Source organism: Arachis hypogaea, chromosome 13 (assembly GCF_003086295.3).
Source record: "Arachis hypogaea cultivar Tifrunner chromosome 13, arahy.Tifrunner.gnm2.J5K5, whole genome shotgun sequence".
NCBI lineage: Eukaryota > Viridiplantae > Streptophyta > Magnoliopsida > Fabales > Fabaceae > Arachis > Arachis hypogaea.
Window position 1 is genome coordinate 9,543,013 of NC_092048.1, and position 26,065 is coordinate 9,569,077.

At 33.1% G+C, this 26,065-nt stretch overlaps 3 protein-coding genes across 4 annotated transcripts; all 3 read left to right on the forward strand.

The window, feature by feature from the left end:
• The first annotated feature begins 9,355 nt into the window (after positions 1-9,355).
• LOC112737065 (transcription initiation factor TFIID subunit 15) lies at positions 9,356-13,778 on the forward strand. 2 transcript variants are annotated; one of them, XM_025786806.3, is made up of 8 exons: positions 9,356-9,552; positions 9,780-9,949; positions 10,340-10,695; positions 10,812-11,003; positions 12,108-12,191; positions 12,499-12,577; positions 12,657-12,783; positions 13,255-13,778. In XM_025786806.3, exons 2-8 carry the CDS (start codon positions 9,830-9,832, stop codon positions 13,269-13,271), a joined length of 975 nt encoding a protein of 324 aa, XP_025642591.1. In that variant the 5' UTR covers positions 9,356-9,552; positions 9,780-9,829; the 3' UTR covers positions 13,272-13,778. The 2 variants fall into 2 exon arrangements, with proteins under 2 accessions (XP_025642591.1, XP_025642590.1); XM_025786805.3 differs by having other exon boundaries at positions 13,342-13,778.
• Positions 13,779-15,680: 1,902 nt separating this feature from the next.
• LOC112737066 (uncharacterized) lies at positions 15,681-20,122 on the forward strand. Its single transcript, XM_025786807.3, has 6 exons — positions 15,681-16,363; positions 17,110-17,403; positions 17,524-17,590; positions 18,153-18,268; positions 19,022-19,245; positions 19,614-20,122. Exons 2-5 carry the CDS (start codon positions 17,143-17,145, stop codon positions 19,241-19,243), a joined length of 666 nt encoding a protein of 221 aa, XP_025642592.1. The 5' UTR covers positions 15,681-16,363; positions 17,110-17,142; the 3' UTR covers positions 19,244-19,245; positions 19,614-20,122.
• A 2,544-nt stretch (positions 20,123-22,666) lies between these two features.
• On the forward strand, positions 22,667-25,168 carry LOC112737067 (large ribosomal subunit protein eL8y). The gene is made up of 7 exons (XM_025786808.3): positions 22,667-23,133; positions 23,250-23,300; positions 23,411-23,612; positions 24,193-24,362; positions 24,456-24,584; positions 24,698-24,790; positions 24,883-25,168. The coding sequence occupies exons 1-7, from the start codon at positions 23,131-23,133 to the stop codon at positions 25,012-25,014; spliced, it is 780 nt and encodes a 259-aa protein (XP_025642593.1). The 5' UTR covers positions 22,667-23,130; the 3' UTR covers positions 25,015-25,168.
• The last annotated feature ends 897 nt before the right edge of the window (positions 25,169-26,065 follow it).

Consider the following 26,065-nt stretch of genomic DNA (forward strand, 5'->3'; position numbering starts at 1 on the left):
AGTTTACCTTCCCCTGCGCTTGAAGCTTCAGCAGTGATAATAGGGGGCATTGTGGATGGAACTTGTGTGGATAATAGTGATATTAATTGTTGATACTGTTGAGAAGTGAGCTGAAGAGGAATGTCCTGACTTGTGTCCACATGATTGACCCGAACTGTGGCTGGACTTTGCTTCTTGTAATTAGGTGGATAACCATGTAACTTGTAGCATTTATCCTTGGTGTGGCTGAGTAAACCGCATTGAGCACAGAGCGGCTTATCTTTCTTCCCTGGACGGATCTTGGAGTTATACTGTGTGTTCTTCACGGCAAAAGCCAGTTGCGTCTCATTGCTTGTTGGAGGAGCAAGAGTCAATCCTCGTTGCCGCTCTTCTTGAACGATTAGCGAGAAAACTTCAGAGATGCTAGGCAAAGGCTTCATCAACAGAATTTGGCTCCGAACTTGATGGTACACATCATTCAACCCCATCAAGAAGACAAGAACATATTCCTCATCAGCATGAGCTAAAAATTCACGAGCACCACCACAATTACAGTGTACTGAAGGTCGAAAATGGCATAATTCCTCCCACACACACTTCAGCTTAGTAAAAAATTGAGAGATAGAGAGAGAATCCTGTTTCAGATTGATTAACTCTTTTCGCAGTTCATAGATTCGAGGACGGTTCTTTTGCTGAAATCGGTGACCTAGATCTATCCAAATCTCATGAGCAGAACCAGCAAAGATCAAGCTCGATGCGATCTCCTTGGAGACAGAGTTGAGAATCCAGGTGCTGACGATGTCATTCAGACGATGCCAGTGGAGCTTGAAAGAGTGAGACGCACCTTCCTCAGGCGGCAGAATCGTGCCGTCAACGAATCCAAGTTTGTTTTTGCCATTGAGCGCCATTTCCATCGATCTCTTCCATGAAGGATAATTGTCACCGGTGAGCATTTGCGTGACCAAGGCAAGGTTCGGTTGATCGAAGGAATGGAGCAGAAAAGGATTGGCGTCATCGATCACCGCCATTGCAGAAAGAAAATTGAAGGTTGGAGAGAAGGGAAAAGATAAGAAATAGAAGAAGGTTCGAGAAGAGAGGGAAAGTGAAAGGGGAAAAGAAGGTTCGAGAAAGAGGGAAGAAGATCAGAGAAGAACGCAGAGAAGTATGAGAAATTCTTCTGATACCATGTTGGAACCAAAATTGGTACTGAAAATGATTTTCTGCTGCATCTCTATTAGCTTTGGGTGGAATATATACACATACACACATCAGGCTAACAAACTAACAGACTAGGCTAACAAACTAACAAACCCCTAATCTAACGGAAAAGATTCCTCTCTAAATAAGGCTAATTAACTGCAGTAAATAAATAATAATCTGCTAATAACAATTGTAAAAATGAAAATTGCTTACTTGAAATAAAGGTTAATATCTAACAATACTCTAGTAGTTTATGAGTGCATGCATTATCTTAAATAAAAAAAAGTCAAGCTTGTAGAATAAAATGACTCTTAAATTAGATATGAGTAAGATTTATAATAGAGTTAAGTGAAATTTTTTATAGTTTATTATGGAAAGGAGATCTTGATGTTAGATGGATTTTGTGGATTAAAGAACTGGTTTTTATTGTTTCTTACTCTGTACTTATGGAAGGTCAACCCAATGACTTCTTCAAGCTAACAAAGAGTATCCGTCAAGGAGATTTCCTATTACTATATCTTTTTCTTTTCTATGTGGAAGGTCTTTCCTTTCTGCTATACAGGATAGAGCAAAATAGAGCTATTTAGGAGATACAAATTTATAAAAGATGTCCGGCGATCAACCACCTCCTTTTCGCAGATGATTCGGTTTTATTTTGTAAAACATTGGGAGAATCATGTGCTAATATTCTGACTCTACTCTATGACTACGTGATCATTAGTGGTCAGAAAGTCAACTTGAACAAAATGCGCAATATTTTTCAGTCACAACACCCCTCTTCCTACCAAACAATAATTAGCAAACTCTCTGAATATTATTTATATAGGAGCTCAGGTCAAATACCTAGGTTTTCCTTCGATTATCCATAGATCTAAAAAAATCACTTTTGAAGTCATTAAAGGTAAGGTTCAGAAAAAAAGTTCAATCTTGGAAGAAAAATCTATTGTCAAGGGGTGAAAGACATGTTCTGATTAAACACTTTATCCTGTTTTAAGTTATTTAACTCTCTTTTAGATGAAATCCACAGGATTTTAACACAATTCTAGTGGGAATAAAGAGGATCAGAGAGGAAAATGACATGGATCGGCTGTGATAAAATGATGAGATTCGATAGAGAAAGTAGTTTAGGGTTTAAGAACTTGCGAGCTCAAAATATAGCTCTATTCGGGAAGCAATTTTAGAGGCTGACCGTTAATCCTAACGCTCTTATCAGTTGAATGCGAAAGGGTAAATACTTCATATATAAATCACCATTAACGATAAAAAAAGGGGTAAACTCATCCTAGGAATGGCAGAACATTTTGGAGGGTCGAAAAGTAACGGAAAAAGGTTTGAGGTGAAACATCGGGTCAGGAAAAGAGATTAACATTTGGCACGATCCCTGGTTCCCCCTGCCTTCCCCCTTACCCATATCATATCAGCCTCAGCAATCAACCCAGCAATATCAGTTTTGCAGGAATCAATAGAGTGAAGGATCTACTAATCTCAGATAGAAGATGGAACAGGGAGATTTTGGAATCAATTTTTTTCCTTGGAATAAGCTCTTGAATCCTCTCCATTGAGCTTAATAACGATGGGAATGACTTTGTGAGCTGGCTTTGAACTCGAAAAAGATGTATGATATAGCATCTGGTTATCTGGTAGCATATAGCTTCACACACGAGTCGATTGAACAACTCTCTACGATTATGCAAAACTCTATGATTTGGAGGAAAAACTAGGGACTAAAGTTGCCAACAAAAATTAAAACATTTGTGAAGATCTGTGCATGAAATATTACACGTTCTTAGTCTCATTTACCAATTGTTCCATTCGATGCCATTGTTGTGTCCTAGGTGCAAAATAGCGCTGAAAACTATCACCCATTGTTTACCATGGTGCGACCTTACTCAGGAATTTTGGAATGAAGTGGATTCAAAATTGACACCTCCACTGCAAGGAGAACCAACTTTTGCGGTGTGGTGGCTCCGGGTTCTATCAGATGTTGGAGTGGAGAGAGTTTGGCATGATACCCTCAATTTCTTTGGTGCTCTTAATTGGTGATTGTGGATAACACGAAATAATGAAGTGTTTGAAGGTGAAAAGACTTCTGCCCAATAAATTCTAATCTTACCTACAAAGTTCTTGGGGAAAATTAACCAGAATTAAGTTCTGTAGCGTTCTAGTGTTTCTCTTTTTTTTTTTCAATTTTTAATTTATATTTTAGCCGATTAAATTTTTATAGTGGTACTTGAGATTCACGACTTTTATTATTTTAGTCCTTTAGATTCAAAAGTCCCCGAGATCCAGTTCCAGGCACCATATTAGTCCCTGAACCCTTTTCGATTTGAGTCAACAAACGGAATGTTGATCTCAGTAGCTCTGACTTGCTACGCTAGACACATGGCTAAATAGCGTCTTTTCATTTTAGATCTTAAATAATACAAAAATATGGTCGTTTTGGAGAATGAATAGAGATAAAATGATTTGCACACATATAAACTCTTATTCCTCTTCGTCATATTTAAGTGCCAAAACAAAACAACGTTGTTTAGCCATGTGTACGGCGTGGCAAATCAGAGCTAATTCAGCACTTAATTTGCTTCTATTAGAAAGAGTCGAAGGACCAATATGGTGCCTAAAACTGAATCTCAGGGACCAATATAGGTCATTTTGAATTTGAGGGATTAAAATGGTGAAAGCTCTGAATTTTAGGGACCATTTTGGAGATTTAGTCTATTTTAGCCGTTTATGGCTTTACTTGGGAGAACTTCATTACTGTTTTATTTGTCCCACATCAGACTGTGTATCACTTCTATCAAGTAATGCAATTATCTTACTTTTGAAAAAAAAATACGTTTAGAGAAAATACCCAAACTTCGTCCTTATCCATTTTTACGAAGCACAAAGTGATTCCTGTAAAAAAAAAAAGACACTTCGACTTTCAATCTTTTTATTTTGAAACAATACGATTCTTCTGTTAAAAAATCCGTTAAATAAAAAAATAGTTTTGTGGGAGTTTTAAACTCCCACAAACTATTATTAAATTTGTTTTTGAAGAATTCCTTCACTTATGGTAGTTAAGTGAAGAAAGATGATGGAAATAATGTCTCAAGAAAAAAAGTAATTGTAATACGAATACTTTTTAAAGGAAAAAATAATATCGAATAAGAAATAAAATAAGAGAATATTAATGTTAATAATATTGGTATTGGTTATGATAATTGTAGAAGAGATAATAATGATGATAAAGTATAGTTACATAATAGAAATAATAGAGGTAGAAGTGATAATGATGAAGATAAAGAAGGTAGTGGTAGTAGCGGTCATAGTTAGTTATATTGTTGGAAAAAATATGAAAGTTTAAAACTTTCACAAAATACAAATAAAATTTTCAGAAAACTAATTATTATTATTATTTAACAGATTTTTTAATAGAAAAATCGTATTATCCCAAAATAAAAAGGTTGAGACCTAAAATGTCCATTTTTTTTCATAAAAATTGCTTTGTCCTTCGTAAAAATGAACAAAAATCGAATTAAATCTTTACTCAAATGCTTACTTTAATGGAAAAAAAATTTAAATAAAATAGATTCCAAATGTCTAACTAAATAATGTTACATACAAATAAAAAAAAGGTGATCACGAGGGATACTTAGGGTCCGTTTGGAAACTCTATAAGTAACTTTTTTTAACTTTTGACTTATAAAAAGTGGTAGTATTAATGTCTGGTGCAATTTTCAAAACCAAATTGCAACTTTCTAAGAAGCTATTTTGGAGCTTATAGAGAAGTTAAAAAAAAATGACTTCTCTCATAATACTTCTACTTTTTATTACATTTCTATAAAATAAGCACTTTTAGAGTTAAAAATCCAAACACAAAATAACTTATTTATAAGTTATTTTTAACAGAATCATTTATTGTTTAAGTTATTTTATCAAAAGGAACTTAATTAAGTTGGTTACCCAAACTGGACCTTAGGCCCAGTTTGGATAAACAACTTAATTAAGTTACTTTTGAAGAAATAACTTAAACAATAAATGCTTATACACAAAATAACTTATACAATTAAGTTATTTTGTGTTTGGTTTTTTAGTTCTAAAAATACTTATTTTAAGAGAAAAGTGATAAAAAAACTTTTTATTATGAGAGTAATTATTTTTTTTTAACTTCTTCTTAAGCACTAAAATAGCTTTTTAAAAAATCGCAATTTTATTTTGAAAATTGTATCAGACATTAATACTACACATTTTCATAAATTAAAAATTAAAAAAGTCACTTATAAATCTATCCAAACGAACGCTTAATAGAAGAATAAAAGAAATTAAGGCTAGGTACTCATTAGTCAAATTTCCTTAAAGACAAAGATACTTATGGATCACAATCATAGCATAGAGAATAATATAAATGAATATGTAACATATAATTGAAAAACAAAAAATTAGAAAAGCCAATTCGCACATGGGCTTGATATTAAAAAAGAAAAAAACTGAAAATTATAAAGGTAATTCACCTTGACAAATTTTCTTTCTCAAAAATAAAAAACTTTCATTTTGCCACACAAATTAATAATTTAAAAATATCTTCGGCAATTTTACTTTTTCTTCTATTCCCATAAATTTCCCATAATCTTCATTGGATTTTGGATTTCACTTATCATTCAACGATATTAATTTTTTTTATCTATTTTTTTAATCCCTAACTATATAATAAAATTATACATTCAAGTCATAATCCTAATCAAATTCAACCAAATATGATTTAATAATCAAAATCGTCTCTGAAAGATACTTCAATTTCCATTTTTATCCCCTAAAGATATTCTACCTGATCACGTTTGTCCTTCCGTCATCTCCTTCACTGAGTTGGCAAATATCCGCTGACATATGTCGTTAAACGTGACAGACAATCAAAACGACGCAGTTTTGGTACAAAACTCTCCTAGCCTTGAAACGTCGCCGTTTAGTCTTTAGAAGAGAGATTCAAACGTACTTGAGAGCTAGCTTTCTGTAAGCAGTTTTAATTTCTTGATCAAAAGAGTCCCTTGACATAGACAACACCTCATATGGGTCACGACGATTTGCTGGGGTAGACGGTCCTTCCAATTTTGAACCCATCTCCATTAACCAGCCAGTCACTCCCTTTCTCTCTACCCTCTTTAAACACAGAGCTAAACCCAAAAATGATAAAAAAAATCACCTTTTAAATTTCGAACACTATTGTGGCATGTTATTCATCGACCTAAGCGAGAGAATTCAAAATTTAAAGATAGATGAAGGGGAGCTCCGAAAGAAAGCAAGGAATTCAAAAAGTCATTGGATCGAGCATGGTTTATGGTTTCCTTGGAATGGAAAAAAAGTGGAGATTTTGCGAGGTATGAACTTGGGGATCTAAGGGAAGGTGCATGAAGGTGAGGTCAATTTGAAATGAAATCGGAGATGGAAAAGAAAAGGGTTGGATTAGGTTTGAATTTTCAGGAGAGAAAAAAGAAGAAGGAGATGATGATGGGGTAAGGCTTTGCAACGTTTGAATCTCTCTTCTGAAGACTAAATGGCGATGTTTCAAGGTTAAGAGATCTTTGTACCAAAATTACGTCGTTTTGATTGTCTGCCACGTTGGCAGCTAACGACACACGTCAGCAGACGTTTGCCAACTCAGCGAAGGAGATGACGGAAGGACGAACGTGACTAGGTAGGGTATCTTTGGCTAACGAATTCGATTAATTTTATCTTTCGAAGACGAAAATGAAAATCGGGATATCTTTCAAGGACGATTTTGACTATTAACTCAACCAAATATTTTAAATTCATGCACTTGTTGTCGCTTCTTCTTTTTCTTCTTATTCTTCTTCTTCTTCGTTATCTTTCTCTTTCGTTATCGTCATCACCAACAACACTACACTTCATCCTCCTTCTTTTTTCATTTGAATTTCTTCTTCTCCTTCCTTTTTCTTCTCCTCCTCCATCATCATCATCATTATGATCATCATCGTTATCGTTATCATCATATTTTTCTTATACATATCGTCGTTATTGTTATCGTCATTATTGTTATTGTTGAATTTTTACCATGTTTATGATGTTGTCTAATCCAAAATTGATTTTCGATGTGTTTTTGTTCATGATTCAGTCTTGTTTGTGTGATTGTTTTCAAACTGAGTTAATTGTGTCGTAATTATTATGTAATTTCGGTTCATTTATGAGTTAATTGTGTTGCAATTTATTATGTGATTTCGGTTCATTTCTGAGTTAATTGTATTGCAATCATTATATAATTTCGGTTCATTTTTTAGTGAATTAAAGTATATTTGGACTCGTTGTCCTGCACATTCAAAACCCTTTCTCCTCTTTATTAAGGTGTATTTAGACTCGTCATGCACAATTCAAAACCCTTTATCCTCATCTTTTACTGCTGCTGCTTCTTCTTAATCATCTTTTTCTTCTTCATATTCACCTTCTTATTTCATTTTCTCAAAATTCTTTTTGATTTACTCTTTTTTTATAGGAATAAAACCAAGAAAAAGAGAAAAAATATCAAACAAAAGAAAGAAGTAAAAAAATATTAATGACGTTCTCTGATCCAAAATTAATTTTGAATGTGTTTTTGTTCATGATTTAGTCTTATTTATGTGTTTATTTTCGAATTGAGTTTATGTACCCTAATCATTATGATAAATTTCGATTCATTTTTGAGTTAACTGTGTCGCAATTTTTATATAATTTCGATTTATTTATGAGTTAATTGTGTCGCAATCATTATATAATTTCAATTCATTTATGAGTGAATTAAGGTGCATTTGAACTTGTTGTCCTGCACAATTCAAAACTCTTTCTCCTCATCTTCTACTGCTTCTCATCTTCTTTTTCATCATTTTCTTCTTCATCTTCTCCTTCTTATTTCATTTTCTCAAAATTCTTCTTGATTTACTCAAATTTAACACAATTTTTGAGTTTATGTGTTAAATTTGAGTTTAGCTCTTGGACAAGGTCTTAGAAAATAAGTAAAATTAAATAGAAAAAACATAAGAAATAATGAATACAATAAATATCTTTTAAGTATTTTACAAAGACAGAGAAAAAAGCATTTCATCAACCTTCACAACTCTAGAAAATGAAATCTCCCAAACAATTCTGATATGAATTATGAATTTAATATAAGATACCATGAATATACTCTTTTTCTCTAAAAGATATTTTTTAAAAATATTTTTCTCTATTGTAGCTAAATTCTCCTCAGTTTATGTTGAAAATATTTTTCTCTAAAATATTTTTTTAAAAATATTTTTCTCTAAAATATTTTTTTAAAAATATTTTTCTCTATGCAAAAATTTCTAAGTTTATGTTGAAAATATTTTATTATTAACATCCATTGCTTCTCAAACCTGCAGATTTTTTATCATTGTTCTCTGCTTCTCTTTCTTTCTGAGTTAATTGTGTCGCAATTATTATGTAATTTCTGTTCATTTATGAGTTAATTGTGACGTAATTATTATATAATTTTGATTTATTTTTGAGTGAATTGAGGTGTATTTAGACACGTTGTCTTACACAATTTAAAGTTTTTTCTCCTTACCTTATACTGCAATAACAACGATTATAACAGCAACAAAAGAATAATGATAAAAAGAAAACACGTGAAGAAAGAGAAGGAGAAAAAAAAGAACAACAACGATAATGTAGTCATATAATTATATTCTTTTTAATAAGAATAATTTTGTTGGTGTTGAATCCATTTAATTAGATTTAGATGACCATGATATTGTTTGAATAGGTAGCAAGTATGAGAAAAATGTAAGTTGCTCTAAACTGTGTAAGGAAATTAAGAAAAGAAATATTTTTTTTATCAATCAACCATATTAAATTTCTTTTACTCATTTTTCTATAAAATATTTATAGAGTATAATTTATTATTGGGCATTTGTCTTGTCATAAATTATTTTTAATATGGAAAGAGAGATGGTGTTTTGGTTGAATATTGATATTTGAAGTGTATTACAGTAGTATGGACAAATCATTCAACACGCCCCCACGTGTTGCAACACGCCCCCCACGTGTTGGCTTCCCACCCAAAAAATCCACCCATCTGTAATTACACCAAATACTCCTATTTTTAACAAAAACACCAATATTTTTTCCATACAAAAAAAATTAGCCTTGTCTTGTTGTTACTAATTAAAAAAATATAAGAAAAGAGGGTAGAAAAGAAATAAAAAAAGAAAGAAAGAAAGAAAGTAAGAAGGATTGGCATTTGAGTTTTGAGGCGGAGTGAGGAGAACAGAGAAGTAGTGTGGCTGCAAGAGGAGGAGGAGAAGAAGAAGAAGAAGACAACCCTGACAGCACAAACTCACAGATCTATTGCTTTCTGCTTCCGTCAATTCGTTCATCCAGTTCCGCGTAACTTCTCAATTTCCATTTGCCCTTTTTTAAAATCTTACTCCGCAATAATTTCGTTTTCCTGAGGCCAAAACGCAAGCTTCAATCGTCATTTCCAATTGATGTATTCAATATTTCGATACTTTAGACTTGTGCACTCTGCGATTTTCAACTGATGAAGCTTCTTTAGTGTTATTTCAAGATTTATTTATTTAATTAATTTGCGTGTGCGTGTGTGGTTTTGTTAGGGCTCTGTCGTGGTTCACTGTTGGTTCTGTTTCATGAAATTGAAACCCTAATGGCAAGCCATCAAGGGAAAGTTCCTCCTTCGAATGGGTCTGTGTATGTATGCAACTTGCCTTTTGGCACTGACGAAACCATGTTGGCTGAGTATTTTGGCACCATTGGTTTGATCAAGGTATGGATTCGATGCACCTATACTTCAAAATTCGTACTATCTTATTGTTTTGATTTCATTATTATTATTATTATTATTATTATTATTATTATTATTATTATTATTATTATTATTATGAAAAAAAACAGAAATTTGCCTTTTCTTTTGTTAATACATAATATTGATGTCATATTGTTAATGTATTTGTATGTAAAATGATGTTATTTTAATCTGTGCAAAGCAAGGTTTTATTTGGGGTTTATATATATGAATATGAAGACTGAAGCACACAATAATTTGGAGTTTTTGATGAATTGATTGATGTTTATTGCATTTCTGCCCCCCTTCTATATCCTTTGCACGATATTCTCCTTCTGAACAATCGGTCCTATTTCATCTGATGTTTTGCAGAAAGATAAACGGACCGGGAGGCCTAAAATATGGTTATATCGAGACAAAGAGACTAATGAACCAAAGGGAGATGCCACTGTAACATATGAAGATCCACATGCAGCTGTAGCTGCTGTTGAATGGTTTAACAACAAGGATTTTCATGGTAGTACAATTGGAGTTTTTATAGCTGAGTCAAAAAACAAAGACGAGCAAGCCTATAATTCAGTGGCAGAACCGGCTGTTGCTGGTAATGTTGGTGGGCTAGAGGAAACTACTAGAGATGTTAATGGGGGTAGTGGAAGAGGTAGAGGTCAAATTGATTCTTCTGGCAAGGCTTGGCAACAAGAGGGCGATTGGTTGTGTCCGAATACCAGGTCTGTGATATATGAGATTGGTGAGCAGCTCTTTCTTGCTCTTTTACATTATGTTTTTCACTCTTTCCTTAGACAATTGAGTGTGGAGAGAATAACCATTTTTCTTCTCATATCAGTTGCTCCAATGTAAATTTTGCTTTTCGTGGTGCTTGCAATCGCTGTGGAAGTGCTCGTCCAGTTGGTGCTGCTGGTGTTGCTGGGGGTGGTGGCCGTGGCAAGGGACGTGCCAGTCAAGGTCAAGAGTCAGGGGGTGTTGGCCGTCCAGTTACCGGGGGACTCTTTGGGCCGAATGACTGGCCTTGTCCAATGTATGATTTATACACATTGCTCTCACATTCTCTTTCTTTTTTGTCTAATTCCTCTATAACCAGTTTTCATTCAGAATTTCTCTTTTAAATTCAATTTTATTAGGAGTAATAATTTGTAGAGTTTCATTAAGTACAAAACATGCTGATTACTTGCTTAGCTACATACGTTCATCAATTTATTACATGTTTTCTTATAATGGTTAGGAAGTAGCTTAGGCAAACTTTTTAAACAGGGTAGATTGGTACATGATTGTGAGATATATGTTCATATGTATGGTACATAACCTAACCTGTATATGTGCATAAAGATGACCGAAACAGGTGTTACTGCTTCCCTTATTTGGTGCCGATTCATTGTAAATGCTTTTGCACTTAATAAGTTTAGCGTCATGATATTTGCCAATTTTAATGAGAAAGTTTAGATGCCACCTTATGTATAGGATCCATATTGCAGTGCATTTTGTCTTAAATATCAATTTTGGCATATCCCAATCTAGTCTTAGCATCCCATGACAAATAGCCCCTGCTATTCCAGTTATCTGTAACTTGTATAGGAAAGAACAATTGTGTGACTGAATGTAAATCTGGATGCCTTTCCAAATTCAATTGAGGTCAGTTGGTTCTGTCACAACTTTGTGTTTAGCTATAGATGATAGGATGATACACTAAAATTGACCTCCGGTTTTATTCGAAAAAATACCAGTGAGGTAAGCAGTTATTCCTTTGACTCGTGTGTTATCCTTTTTTATTGATGGTTATGTGGCCCTATTTTCTAATTGTCATCTGTCCTTACGGGACAGTTGATTTTACATTTTCGCTGCATTTTTATTCCAGTTGTTACAATATAGGTGGCATTGTTGCTAACTATTGGCGGCACTTGGGAGATTATGCATGTTGGTTATGATCTGTGGTGATTTCTATCATCACCTGTTGTCTTTGTTATTCACAAAATTTATTCATTCACATGTATTTTGTTATTTTACACATTGCCTGTGGTAGTTATCCCTAACACTCAAACTTGGACACAAACGTGTCCCTGTAGTTCTTTTTTCAAATATTAATTCAGTGTAATGATTTCTGTTTCTTGTGCTCTTTTTCCTTTAGGTGTGGTAACATCAATTGGGCGAAGCGGACTAAATGCAATATTTGCAATACAAATAAGCCTGGCCATAATGAGGGTGGTGTAAGGTAGTGTATCCAATATATTCTCTTTCTCTGGTGATAGGAGATATAAGACTCTGTGATTAGTTTGCACTGACAATTTATAGGAAAACGAAGTTTCAGTTATTGATTCAGTTTTTTCTTTGTTAGTCCTGTTTATTTTGATTAGAAATTTCAAAATATCATATTTGCCATATCATACTTCTTCCCGTCATTTTAATTATGATGTTGCATTAAATGTCCACCTTACTGTTCATCTCGTTACACTTCATTTATTATGAAACCGTCAGAATGACTATGCTAACTTATGGATTGTTTTCTCTAACCTAAACAGAGGAGGGCGAGGTGGAGGTTACAAAGAGCTGGATGAAGAAGAAATTGAGGAAACTAGACGTCGTAGGCGGGAGGCTGAAGTAAGATTGATTAAAAGTTAGATTCATACAAGTTATGGATGTTACCCTGGTTTTTACGATCTTGCTTGTTTAATGTCAGGATGATGGGGAGTTGTATGATGAATTTGGAAATCTTAAGAAGAAATTCCGTGCTAAAACACAGCAGGCTGAAGCTGCAAGAGTGCTTCCTGGTTCAGGGCGTGCTGGGTGGGAGGTTGAGGACCTAGGTATTCATATACATTCATGATCACATATCTTTTATATTTCCTCTTGATATTTCAGTTTCATTTTCCCTTTTTAGCAGCCTTGTTTCTCAGACTTTATGTCAACTGTTGTTTGTCATTATATCTGATTTTCCTTTCAATCCATGCATAGGACTAAATTTAAAGTGGTTTTTGGTAATCTTGCTGTACATATACCAGTTAACTGTTGGACTCTACTTCCAAAGTCCTACATAAAACTAAATAAAAGTGGTTGTTAAGGCGCAATGGCGTTGTTTGATCCATAAAGCCAACCCCGCCTAGTGGGATAAGGCTTTGTTATTGTTGTTGTTAGTTTTGGAGCATATTGCAAGGACTTACGGAGGATTGCCTTGTTAACTTGGCTCTCATTGTTAAGTCCTGTGAGGATATTTAGAGCTCTTAGTTTCAAGTTAGAATACCTAATTCATCAAAAGAGAGCTAAGTTATTTGACGCAGTGACTGGTGATCATTGACGAGTTCAAATGAAGTTATGAATTGGTTCGGATGGCATTAACCAAGTGACGATGTAAATACCAATGGCAGGGATTGACAGGGATTCCAGAGAAAGAAGTAGAGACAGGGTGAGAGATCGTAATGATGGGGAGAGCAGGAACAGAGATCGAAATGAAAAAGAGAGGCCAAGCAGTCGGATCAGAGAGAGGGACAGGGGAAGGGATCGTGACTGGGATTATGATGATCGAGATAGAGATTATGGCCGTGATCGAGACCGGGACCAGGACCGGGACCGGGGTAGGCATCGTCACTAAACTTAGATGTAGAAGGGCATTTTTATGGATTGGCTATTATGATGAACTTGTGTTGGGTCTTTTTGTGCAAGGATTCCAATTGCTTTGAATCATATCCTTTCATGTGGGGATTTACATCATTTCATCTGATGAACGCCCATTTTACTTGGCATGTAGCTTTTGTAGAAACTTCGATATATTTTTTATGTGATTAGTTGTTACTTGCAAGGACAACATATCTGTCTGAGAATGTTCGCCTTCGGCTTGCATGAATTTTGAGTGTCATTAACGCCCATTTTACTTGGCATTTAGCATTTGTAGAATCTTTGATTTTTTTTTTTTTTGAGATTGGTTGTTAGTTGCAAGGACAAAATTTCTGTTTGAGAATGTTCGTCTTTTTCCCTCTCTCTCATTTAATGGTTAGTGTTTCTCCATGCAACTATGTTAAGGAACACTAAAAATTAGTTATGAAATTGGTTATATGTATAAAATATGGTAAAAACTCAGGTAAATTGATTTCACGTGAAGTTGATACCTCAAAGTCATTAGATAAAAATTTAATCAAATCAGTCAAATCATCTAACGGCTTTCAAGTATTAATTTCACGTGAAGTCGACTGCACTTGAGTTTTCACCGTAAAATATATATTGAAATATAATATATTTATATATAAATATATAATAATTAATTTGGTAGCTGATTTTTAGTATGTATTGTATATAGCATATAGCATTTTTATTCTGCATATAGTGGCGAAAACGATTGGGTTTTAGATTAAGACGAATTTGATTTTTGATTTATAGCGTAAATATGTGGTCTAAATTTATATCTATTATTTATTATATGCATTCTTTCATATTTGAGATTGATTTGTTTAAAGATACAATAAGCCTAAAAATTTGTTTCATGAATTATAATAAAAAGTTATAAACTTATAATTTTAAATAAATGTTAAATATATTTTAGAATTTATAATTTATAGTTTATTAGTATATTAACCATGTTCATAATCATATTTACAACTATAGTATATAAAGTTATAAATATAAATTAGCTTTAAAATTAGAGTTTAATTTTGATGCACCAATAATGTAAAGTGTATTACGCAGTCGTGCGATTAATGTGAAATGTAGTTATTTTTTACTAATGTGGCGTTATATAATTGGATTTAGATGATTATTTAAGCGATTAATATGAAAAATAGTTATTTTTACTGATGTGATATTACATAATTAGATGCACTTGTAAAATTACTGACCGTGAATCACAATTAAATTCTTAAAATTATACTTAAAAAATAATATCTAAACCATATATATATATTAGACCTAGACCCGGCGAAGTAGCAAGTTTGAGTATTTGAACATTTTCTTAATAAAAGAAATGAATTAGTACGAAATTGAAAACATATACAATTTTATATAACAAATCCACCAAATATCAACAAAACACAAAATTATCTCATGATCCAAAAATTTTTAAAACAATAGTTGTTGTCCACAAGTTATAATTACCAAAATATTATATATATAATAATTCATTGGAAGGTCGTTAAATAAAGTTTAAATTTACGATAAATTTAATTTTTTATTTGTCAAATTAATAAATTAAACGGCCCACCTAATACATTTTATGTATTTTTTCAAAGTCTATTGTCTAACTTATTTAATAAATTTTTTTATTGTTAAAATTTAAATATAAAATTTCTTACTTCAAACATAAAATATTTATCCTATTAACTAATCTCACATTTCTACAATATTATACGCATTTCATAAATTAAAATGTGAAATAATAATTTAATTTTTATAATTTTTTGAATCCAGAATCCAACCAAATTAAATCCAATAAATGCGTACCAATCAAGGCGATATTATAAAGGGAAAAAGACTTGTAAAATAAAAGAAAGAAAAAATGGAAAAAGAAAAAATAGAACGGAGAAGAGTGAAGATTTGAAAATCAAATCAAAGTTGAATTGACGATATTAGTGTTACCTAAAAAAAAAAGGAAAATCGAAATTGAAGTGTTCTACCGTGTAACAAAATCAAAATTGAAATAGGCACGGGGTAATAAGTAATAACACACGTGGGGTAAGGTTCGGCTATAAGGAACCGCCATGTCGCCAATACCTCCTCCGTTCTCCCAAATCTTAAAGCAGTTTTGTTTTAGATTTTCTCTCTCTCATTAATTAATAACTCTCCTACATTAACATTATATTATAAATAAATATATTATTTTTAATTAAATAATTTATATATTAATTTTATGCTTTAGAATAAAATTTAACACAAATAACCAATCTTATATTATTATATTTATAAAAAAATTAAATATAAAAATTTTATTTAAAAAATAATTTTAATACATAAATTTAAAGTAATAATTATATAAAATTAATTTTTATACTGTTAATATATTAATATTAAATTTAAAATTAATTCACAATATGAATAAAAAACAAAACAAAGAATACATAATAAGAATATTTATTTGTTTCTAAAATATAAAAAATTTCCTTTCTCGTTCAATTCAATTTCTATGGAAAGCGCGTTCCATGCATCCCACCCCCACCGTGTTCCCTCCTCTCCTCTTCTTTCCGTTCGCAACAGTTTCTCTCTCTGTCTCTGCCCCTCTCTCTCTCTATCCCCCTGCCTTCTTTTCAATTTCACAATCTTCTCTCTTCTCTTACATCCTCTAATTCCCAACCCTTATAAATAAAACCCCCTCTTTCTTTGTTCTTCTCTCTCTTCCTCTCTCTACCGTTAGGGCACACCCTCTGCGTTCACCCCACCCTCTTTCTTGACTGCGATTCGTCGCCGGTAAGTTCCCTTCTCTTTCGTTCTCTTTCGTTCTCTTTCTCCCACTGTTTGTTTTAGGGTTCCCCGATCAATTCCTTCGATCGCTGACGACAAACTTTTCGGTATTTCCTTCGATTTTTTTTTATCAACTCTTTATTCAGTTTGTGCGCATCGGTTTAATGTGTGGAAAGGTGTTTGAATATATAACCTGATTCTCATTCTGCGTGCTGATTCTTGTTTAATCTGTGCTAATATCTGTATTATTATTATTATTATTTCCCCTGATCAGCGATTAGTTGCTGATATTGGGAGTTTGGGACCTGTTATCGTACTATGGGTAAATTAATTGGTGGGCTTTGGTATACAGATGATAACTTTGAGTACTGAAATCTCACAATTTTCTCGCGAAACATTCACTGAATCAACTCATTGTATTGGCAAGCATAAACAGTTGAACTCCTTTAGGGTTCTGCAGACCTTTTTTTTTTTTGCCTTTTGTAGTATACTGAAAGTTAGCTATAAGAAGGAGATCAATTAGAGTTAAACTAAAATTTTATCTACTGTGGTGCCTCTGAATGGCTGTACACAGTAGAGCAGGCCTTATGTTTGGAGATCATCGATTGTTTGCTTTTTTTTTTTAACGGAATAATTTATATATTCGGACCATAAAGATTACTTCTTCTAACCGCCTAGAACTGCCTATGATAACCGCTTTTGTGAGGCATAATATTCTAATTTCTATGGTGTTATGTTATTGGACTTTGTAGGGTTTGAGTTGCATAAGATAATTTCGTACCAAGATGAGCACTCGGTCAGGCAGGGGGGCTATAAAAAGTTACAGACGGAGGAAGACAGGTTTGGAAATTGACCTTAATCAGGAGCCTGGTGGTGAGAATCGTGAGCTGGAAGGACCTTCAACTCAGGTGGAACCCCAACAAGTTCAAGCTTCCCAGCAACAGCAGGCTGTACAGATGCCACAGCCAGCACAGCCTGCAACAATTGATGTGGAGGCCATTGTTGATGATGATGTTGTTGAATCTAGCCCAAGGGCTTTTGCTGAGGTTTATACTTTACTACATTACTACCTTCTCCTTGTGCTTTGTTTTTATAATTCTTTCAGTATTTCTAAGAAGTTCTTGGTGAATATTAATCTTGTTTTGTTCATTTTCCTTTGGCCATAGGCTAAAAACAATGCCAGAAACAATGCGAGAAGAAATCGTGAGAGGACTATAGTTGATGTGGATTTAGGTGAATGCTGAAACTCATTACCCCACTTCCACTATGCTTTCTTAGTTGCAATGATTGTTTGACATTGAGTTCAAGCATTTCCATTTTCTGGCAGCAACCGACCTAAATTTTAACCGATGCTTTATTATGCTGTTGGGGACTTGGGGTTACAACGTCTATTGTTTTCAATTGAGATCTGTTAGTTTAAGCCATGTAATGGTAACCAAATTTAAAGTTGTGCAGGATCCATGAACACCACTATCTAATTCAATGTTTTTTACATAGCTAGAGATTATTTATAATTTAGAAGTTGCAGTAGCAATTAATAGTGCATTGAAGCTCTAAATATTAGTATCTTATTACTTGTGTAAGAAAAAACGTTGTTGCCACATCATATCATGCTGATTATCTTGTTCATTCATTCTCTATGATCTGTTGGGTATCAGTTTGCTGGTTCCAACATGTAAGGGTTAGGTGCTAGGTGCTTTCTGTACTTGTTACATATGAAATGGAGTCTTCTAATCAGTGTGTTTTTTTATTAGTATCGATCATGATGGTTCTCTGTCATTCATGACTATTGCAGAAGATCAGAATAGGATAACCAACTATTGCCGCAACAAACGCAGAAGAGAGTCCTCAAGTCGAACAGTTATTAATTGTGATCTTTACATTAATTTGGAAAGCAGTAGCAGTTCTACGGTAAAGCCAAAATCACTTTCTACAAGTCTTGATTATGTGCATTGCTTCGTTAGCCCTCAACAACTTGTATTTTTACTAAATAAATTGGCTATCAGATAACGGCAGCCTGGTGAATGGGAGGATAGGAGCAACAATTGAGTTGTTTCCATGTGAACTTAATGGTCATGGGTTCAAGCCCTGTGATCAGCTACTGATGCTTGCATCAGGTTAGGCTGCCTACATTACTCCCTATGGGTTAGGCTGCCTAAATAGTTATTGCCATGTAGGAAAGATATGTTAGTTTTAATTCTTCTCTTTTGCAGCATGCTACATGAAAAATCTTAGTCAAATTTCAGTTTTTTGTTGTGAAAGAGAAAGTAACAACAAAAACAAGATTTGTTGTCTTCATTTTTTTTTACAAAATTATGGAAGCTGAAAATACTAAAGTTGAAAACAAAGACTTTACCAAACAAACCTTGTGCTTTCCAATTGATGTACTTTTTTGCCTCCAAAGTGCAAATTTGATCAGCTATCAATAATAGACCATTGCCTTAAACAATTAAACAAATAAAGGTCTTAAACCACTAGGATTGATCTATGGTGAGGGCCTGATCGCCTGAGGGATTTGGGTAGCATGCATGAGGTTTTAGATTCAAACCTCATTGCCTTAAATGTACCGACAAAAAATAAATAAATAAATAGAAGACTTAAAGACAATTGAGAATGTTCAATGTTGTTCAAAGTTCTGTATTGACTTGGATATTACTTTTGCAGAGGGAACCTGTTCAAAAGGCCCCTGAACCTCCAAAGGAGCCTGTCTTCAACTGTCCAATATGCATGGGCCCCCTGGTTGAAGAGATGTCAACAAGGTGTGGTCATATATTCTGTAAGAGTTGCATCAAAGCTGCAATAAGTGCTCAGAGTAAATGCCCTACATGTAGAAAAAGGGTTACTGTGAAGGAGCTTATAAGGGTTTTTCTGCCATCGACTAGCTGAAGGTATGGTTAAATTCAGTGAGGTTTATGCATTTTTCTCGAGTGCTTTTTTGTTTCTTCTGCATAAGCATTGGTGATTGTATGGCATTGCAAACTAAGCTTAAAACTTACAGCACGTTGATTGAAACTACCTTGTGTTCTTTAAATTGGATGATGGATGTAATGAACTTTCAAGGCCTTTTCTTTTTATTCTGCTGAACAAAAGACAAATAATAGCCTCTTGTTTTTTGATATCTTCTGCGCACTTTTTCAAATAATATGTATTGACATGCATATTGTGCTAGTATGCTACTATGCTTTTGTTATGTTTATTCAATTTTTTGATGATCCTTTTCTTATATTTACTTAGTTGCTCTTTTGACATGCAACAGGATTCTCATTACAGCTCTTTTAGAGTGGGGAGTGGATGAATTTTCTGAGTGGCTATATTTCTGATATTGTTCCCCACGGCAGAAGCTTTATCATTTGTTAAAGTAGCTGTTTCTCTCCTTTAATTTATGATAATATCAATGTCAATTACACAAATTTCCTTGACAGATATAAATTCCTTGCTCAGTTTTTTTGAGCTTCAAATTGTGAACCCTCCTTCAGTCTTTTTTTTTTTTAAATCTTCGGTGACAATATGTGGCCAGAGGCCGCTTATGACCCATTCTTGAATATTGGACTCAAGGGATTTGTGTGTGTATATTAAATATTAATACCCCTATGAGTGTAGTAATAGGATCTCTTAGTTGCCAGCAGCGGCAGCATCATCATCATTATTATTATTATTATTATTATATATACGTGCTTCTGCTCGGTGTTCTTTACTTAACAAAAGGCTTGCAACTTGCAAGGGCTTTTCAAATGGGAATATATGTTTCTTTTGCTGACTATAAAATCAGAGATTTTTAAGATGCAACAATCAAACCGTGTCTATTTTATATTAGATTCAATTATAGATACTTTATAAGAAAGATTTTATGCACTATCCAGGTGATTTAATATACCAAAAAGCAGGTTAAAAATTAAATAATAATAAAGTATTAGTAACCTCTTAGTTCTACATTGGTTTAATTTGTTAGAAGAGTAATTAAGTGTTTGTAACCTTTCAACTTCAAGTAGTTACAAATTGAACCTGAGCTTGATATTATTCACCAAGTATCCGAAATTTTAGAATAATCCAACTAAACGAGAATAGAGTAACATGTTTTCCGAAGAGTAGCACTAGCATCTAGCATGCCACATAACATGGTACATGGACTAGAAGATAATAGCAGGAAACCGAGCATGTTCAAATAGCAGCCAAGCATGTTCAAATAGCAGTAAACCGAGCATGTTCAACCTGTTTTTGAATACTTCTATAGATTAAACTTCCTTCTTCAATCATATAAAAGATGCGATACTTGCAAACAAAGGTCGCATCTAAAATGTTCAATTAAAAGACTGAACATCCGTGGGTGTTCTACTAATGTAGGCTATTAAGATTAGATCTAAAGGGTAAAGGCATATGTTGAAAAGTATATAACAAATTTAATTGGGTAAAATACTAAATGGGTCCCTACGTCTAGGCGTAATTCTGTTTTGGTCTTTAAGGTTTAAAGTGTTCTATTTGAATAAAAAAAAATTTCATTTAGCTTCAATGTAGTCCCACCATGATGCCAAAGTTAAATAATTAACGGAATGTCTTACATAACAGCAGTACAAGAACAAGGTCGATAATTTGGATAACAAGTACAAGTTTCAGAGGCATAAAATCAACCGTGGATGCATTAATACATTTATTTATCATTTTTTTTAGTTCTATAGAAAATAAATGTATTGATACATCCATAGTTGATTTTGTGCGTCTGGAGCTTGTATTTATTATCTAGATTATCGACTTTGTTCTTATACTGCTGTTATGTAAGACATTCCGTTAATTATTTAACTTTGATCTCACGGTTGGACTATATTGAAGTTAAATGAAACTCTTTTGGATTCAAATAAAACACTTTAAACATTAAAGACTAAAACAAGATTACCCCAAATGTAGGGACCAATTTAGTACTTTACCCATTTAATTTATAGATGGAGTATTAAACTCAAAGATATAGTAAACGACTAAATTAGGTACTTTATTTTGAATAAATAATAATAAAACATATCAATCAATTAATATAAATAAATAATTTATTTAAATAATAGTTGAATTATATAACAAATATGAACAGAATAATCATTTAGTAGCAAAAATATTTTTAAATAACCAATATATACTTTAAATAAGTATTAATTATTATGGTGTAAAATTAATTAATAATTATAAACAAGTTTTCAAACAAAAAATTGTCTCAATTCTTATTTTCAATTTAGTGAATATAATAAATAATAAATAATACAATATTAATATATATGATATCATTGAATATAAAAAATGCAACATTTATTTATTGAATTTTAAAAATAGAGTTAAATGGCATATTGTTTACGATTTTATTTGTATCCTCATGCTTGTGCTTTTTAGTAATTTTATATCCAAAAATTTTATTTTTCACTATAACAAAAATAGAATATTAGATGTCCCAAACTATTATTAGAACATTTTAAAGCCAGAAACATAAGTGCCTGACCGCAAGGACAATATTAAAAGAATCAGGAGCTTGGTGCTTTTGTTTTAGTTTAAAAAACACCTCAAGCAAATGAAACAATAAATAATAGTGAAAGGTTGATATTTTATTTTGATAAGATTTTGTTGCAGATGTGCTTTTCTTATTAAAACTGTAAAGCTGTGTTTGTTTCGGATAAGAGTATAAGATAAGACACTGAAAACAAAACTCAAATAATAGAGACACAAAATTTTGTATCTGTTTGATGATAAATTATAACAAATTATGAAAATCTAATTTATTTTTATTTTTTTTCATTTAAAAAATGTGAGAAAAAAATATAATAATAAAAAAAACAAAAATAATGAAAGAAAAAATAAAAAATAAGTTGTGTTTTAGTGTTTTTGTGTCATTTGATGGACACAAAACACACTAATTTAGTGTCCCTGGATACAATGTCTCTATCCATGTTTCATCTGTCAAAAACAATTTCATATTTCCGTATAGTGTCCTGTTTCTGAAAACAACAAGAAGGACACAAAATACACTAATTTAATATTCTTAAACACAATATTTCTGTCCATGTCTCATCTATCAAACACAATTTTATGTCTCCGTATTCCTGTTTCATGTCCCGTCTATGAAAACAAACCAGCCTAAAAGTGATATTGGCATCCATTTAGGAGTAACAATATTCACCCATCAATCTTAGATGCTTGATTTTGAATTTTTCACATATCTTGGGTGCCCACACGAATAAACATACTTAACCTCACAACCTTATGAATGCTCATGCATGTATGTAACTAGAATTTGTTTCCCCTTGATAATCTCAATAACAGTTTCTTTTCTTTGTCATGATATCTTTTCACACTTTTTACTCTGAATTTACTCATTCATACTCTATTATTTTTACTCCTGGTATTTTAAACCAAAAGATGTATAATTTATTGTACATATTTTCACTTAGAATTTCTTATAAAATTGTTAAATGAACAGTTAGTTAAGGGCTTGAGGCCTTCGTCAGTTTAATAATAATTAAATTTTTTAAATTTGTAATTTTCCTTTTTATTTTAGTATTAAATTTGCCATTTTTTTCCCTTTTTTTTTTGTCATGAATTTATCCATGTTTTTGGTGTTCGATTTTGTGAACTCGTTTCTATCGGCCTTCTCAGTTTTGGGCCTTGCACACACTTTTGGACCCTTAGTAGCATTCAACTAATTTATTTTAACAGTATAAATACGAAAACTAGGGTTTTAGTTTTGCAGCAGCAAGCATTTTGCAGAAGCCGAATCAGTGAGAGAAGCTTGCAACGCAGATATGGTAAGGAACAACACGAAGAAGAAGAAGATTGTGTACTTTAAGCCTTTGTTGTTGATCCAATTAGCTTAGAAATTTTACTGATTCACTTTTTTTCATTGTCATGTTCTGTTTCTTAGGCTCCTAAACGAGGTGGAAAAGCGCCAGTTCCAGCTTCGAAGAAGAAGCCTGTAAGTTTCTCCTCCTTTTGTTTTCTTGTTGTCAGATTCACGATTATGATTCTAGGATTTCATTTTCTGGTTTTTTTATTCATTGTTTTGATTCTCATGCATTTCTTCAGGAGAAGGTTACGAACCCGTTGTTCGAGAAGCGTCCTAAGCAGTTCGGGATCGGAGGAGCATTGCCGCCAAAGAGGGATTTGACTCGTTTCGTGAAGTGGCCTAAGACCGTACAAATCCAGAGGAAGAAGAGGATCCTTAAGCAGAGGTTGAAGGTTCCACCAGCTTTGAACCAGTTCACCAAGACCCTTGACAAGAACCTTGGTGCGTAAATAATTATCTCCATTTTGTTTCATTTGCCTTGTTTTATGTTTGTTTAATGCTTCAAGTGTAGTAATATGTCCTCTTATTTATTTAGAAATTTTTTAATGTTAATCGTAGCTTTTATTGGATACCTTGCTATTTAGAAAATTGTTGTTTCATGCATTGGACAAGGCCTTGTAATTATTCTGACTACACTGCTTTGCATCATTATTGTGTCTTCTTATCAGTTTACATCTTAAAACATTAGATTTTGTTAGCATGATTACTTTTGCTTAATTCACTATTAATAGCCGAGTAGTGAGTTGTGTGACTTTAGTGTGTTTGATGTATTATCTTGCTGTCAGTGTAATGATTCAATATTTAACAAGTACATTGGTTGTTTCGTTCTTGTTGCAATTTTGATTTAACATTCGAACTTTGCATAGCTCATGAGTTGCATTGTTTATTTACTGTAGGTCATTACATGTTCATTACTGGTCGAAATTGTATTAGTGTGTCTGTTAATATCTTTGGGTTTATTCTTCTTTTGTTTGCATTAGTTGTTATGGTCTTCATTAACATTTGATGATCTTTCATGTAGCAACCAGCCTTTTCAAGATACTTCTGAAGTACAGGCCAGAGGATAAAGCTGAAAAGAAGGAGCGACTTTTGAAAAGGGCCCAGGCCGAGACTGAGGGCAAAACTGTTGAAGCTAAGAAGCCTATTGTTGTGAAGTATGGTCTCAATCACGTTACCTACCTTATTGAGCAGGTTGTATTCTATTTTAACATGGAATAACATCAGCTTTTACACCTTAATGTTCTTTAATATTGATTATTGACCTAAAAAGCTATCTCCTTGCAGAACAAAGCTCAATTGGTTGTGATTGCTCATGATGTGGACCCAATTGAATTGGTTGTCTGGCTTCCCGCATTGTGTAGGAAGATGGAAATTCCATACTGCATTGTCAAGGGCAAGGCTCGCCTTGGATCGGTAAGTCCACCCACCCGCATTTCTCTCAACCGTGACTTCACACACTTGTTGACACTAGTGGTTATTTGCGACAACCCTATTTGTGGCTGATTCAATTTGTATCTACTCTACAGATTGTCCACAAGAAGACGGCATCTGTTTTGTGCTTGACCAGTGTCAAGAACGAAGACAAATTAGAGTTCAGCAGGGTCCTAGAGGCTATCAAGGTGGTGGTTAATTTCAACTAAATTATCTTAGTTATTGTATATTCACGCTCTCAAGAAAACTGATTGTGTCTTATGTATTGGTTTGTTTCCAGGCTAACTTCAATGACAAGTATGATGAGTACAGAAAGAAATGGGGTGGCGGTATCATGGGTTCTAAATCCCAAGCCAAAACTAAGGCAAAGGAGAGGCTTCTTGCTAAGGAGGCTGCTCAGAGGATGTCTTAGAGTATTCTTATATTTTGTTGCTTTAGAGTTGCTATTTTTGTGTTTTAATCTTTGATCTTTTAATTAAATCTAAGGATATTTTTGGGAGACTACTCTTTGTATTGTCACAATATATACGTTTGGTTTTCAAATGAGCTGAGCATTTCATTGTTTATTTTTCCACCGCCCCTTAGTCCTTAATGGAAACAAGGTAGCCGTTCACATATTCTCGTGGATCTAAAGATGACTTAAATTGGTATAGATCCAAATTTAATTGTTCGAGTTACAATATTAACTTGATACCGTCTGCTTTGTTTTTAGATATTATTGCTTGCCAAATTTTAACGAGCTCATGGATCCTTATGTTTTCTCCTAACGCGGGTCTCGTTTTTAGATTTGCCTGCGTTATTGAGATTGCTGTGCTTTGAGTTAACTTGAGACGAAGCAACTAATAAATCAAGCGGTGGTATGTATGTAAAGGATATGAATGAAAACGTTGTCTCGCCCACTATTAATTTGTTCTGAATTAGTCGCATCCTGGGTAGAAATCAGAACTCCGATGTTGTTTTATTTATCAGTTTGCACATGATGTTAGCTAATATAAGCGAGGTCTCACTATGTTGGGGTCAAGTAACTTGCTTTAAACTTCCTTTTAGATCAGGTATGGTTTTTATGTATACAGTATACACGGTGTTAATGTATAAAATAAAGGGATTACACTGTTGTCGCATAAATCTTAAGAAAATTGATGAATATTTTGTTTGGTTTTGCTGGCGAATTAATTTCTTTTAACCACAATCTTCTAACAAAATAAAAATTGAGCAAGAAAGTTTGAGTTATTGTGAAGATAGAATATAAATATAAAAGAAAAAAGAGAAATATTGTCTCTTAGGCTGCGTTTGTTTTTAGAGACAGGACAGAACATGACACTTTTAGAGACAGGACAGAACATGACACTGAAACGGAGACACTAAAAATTATCTTTTGTATATTGTGTTTGGATACGATGGACAAGACACTAATGTAATGTCTAGTATTATGTTTGGATACACATAGACAAGACTAAAATATT

Excerpts from the sequence above, each read along its gene's own strand:
- LOC112737065 (XM_025786805.3), top strand. The coding sequence starts at position 9,830 with ATGGCAAGCCATCAAGGGAAAGTTCCTCCTTCGAATGGGTCTGTGTAT. Across the intron at positions 9,950-10,339 it reads GCACCATTGGTTTGATCAAG|AAAGATAAACGGACCGGGAG; the intron begins GTATGGATTCGA and ends GATGTTTTGCAG. Across the intron at positions 12,192-12,498 it reads CATAATGAGGGTGGTGTAAG|AGGAGGGCGAGGTGGAGGTT; the intron begins GTAGTGTATCCA and ends TAACCTAAACAG.
- LOC112737066 (XM_025786807.3), top strand. The coding sequence starts at position 17,143 with ATGAGCACTCGGTCAGGCAGGGGGGCTATAAAAAGTTACAGACGGAGG. Across the intron at positions 17,591-18,152 it reads TATAGTTGATGTGGATTTAG|AAGATCAGAATAGGATAACC; the intron begins GTGAATGCTGAA and ends TGACTATTGCAG. Across the intron at positions 18,269-19,021 it reads AAAGCAGTAGCAGTTCTACG|AGGGAACCTGTTCAAAAGGC; the intron begins GTAAAGCCAAAA and ends TTACTTTTGCAG.
- LOC112737067 (XM_025786808.3), top strand. Across the intron at positions 23,613-24,192 it reads GACCCTTGACAAGAACCTTG|CAACCAGCCTTTTCAAGATA; the intron begins GTGCGTAAATAA and ends TCTTTCATGTAG. Across the intron at positions 24,585-24,697 it reads GCAAGGCTCGCCTTGGATCG|ATTGTCCACAAGAAGACGGC; the intron begins GTAAGTCCACCC and ends TCTACTCTACAG.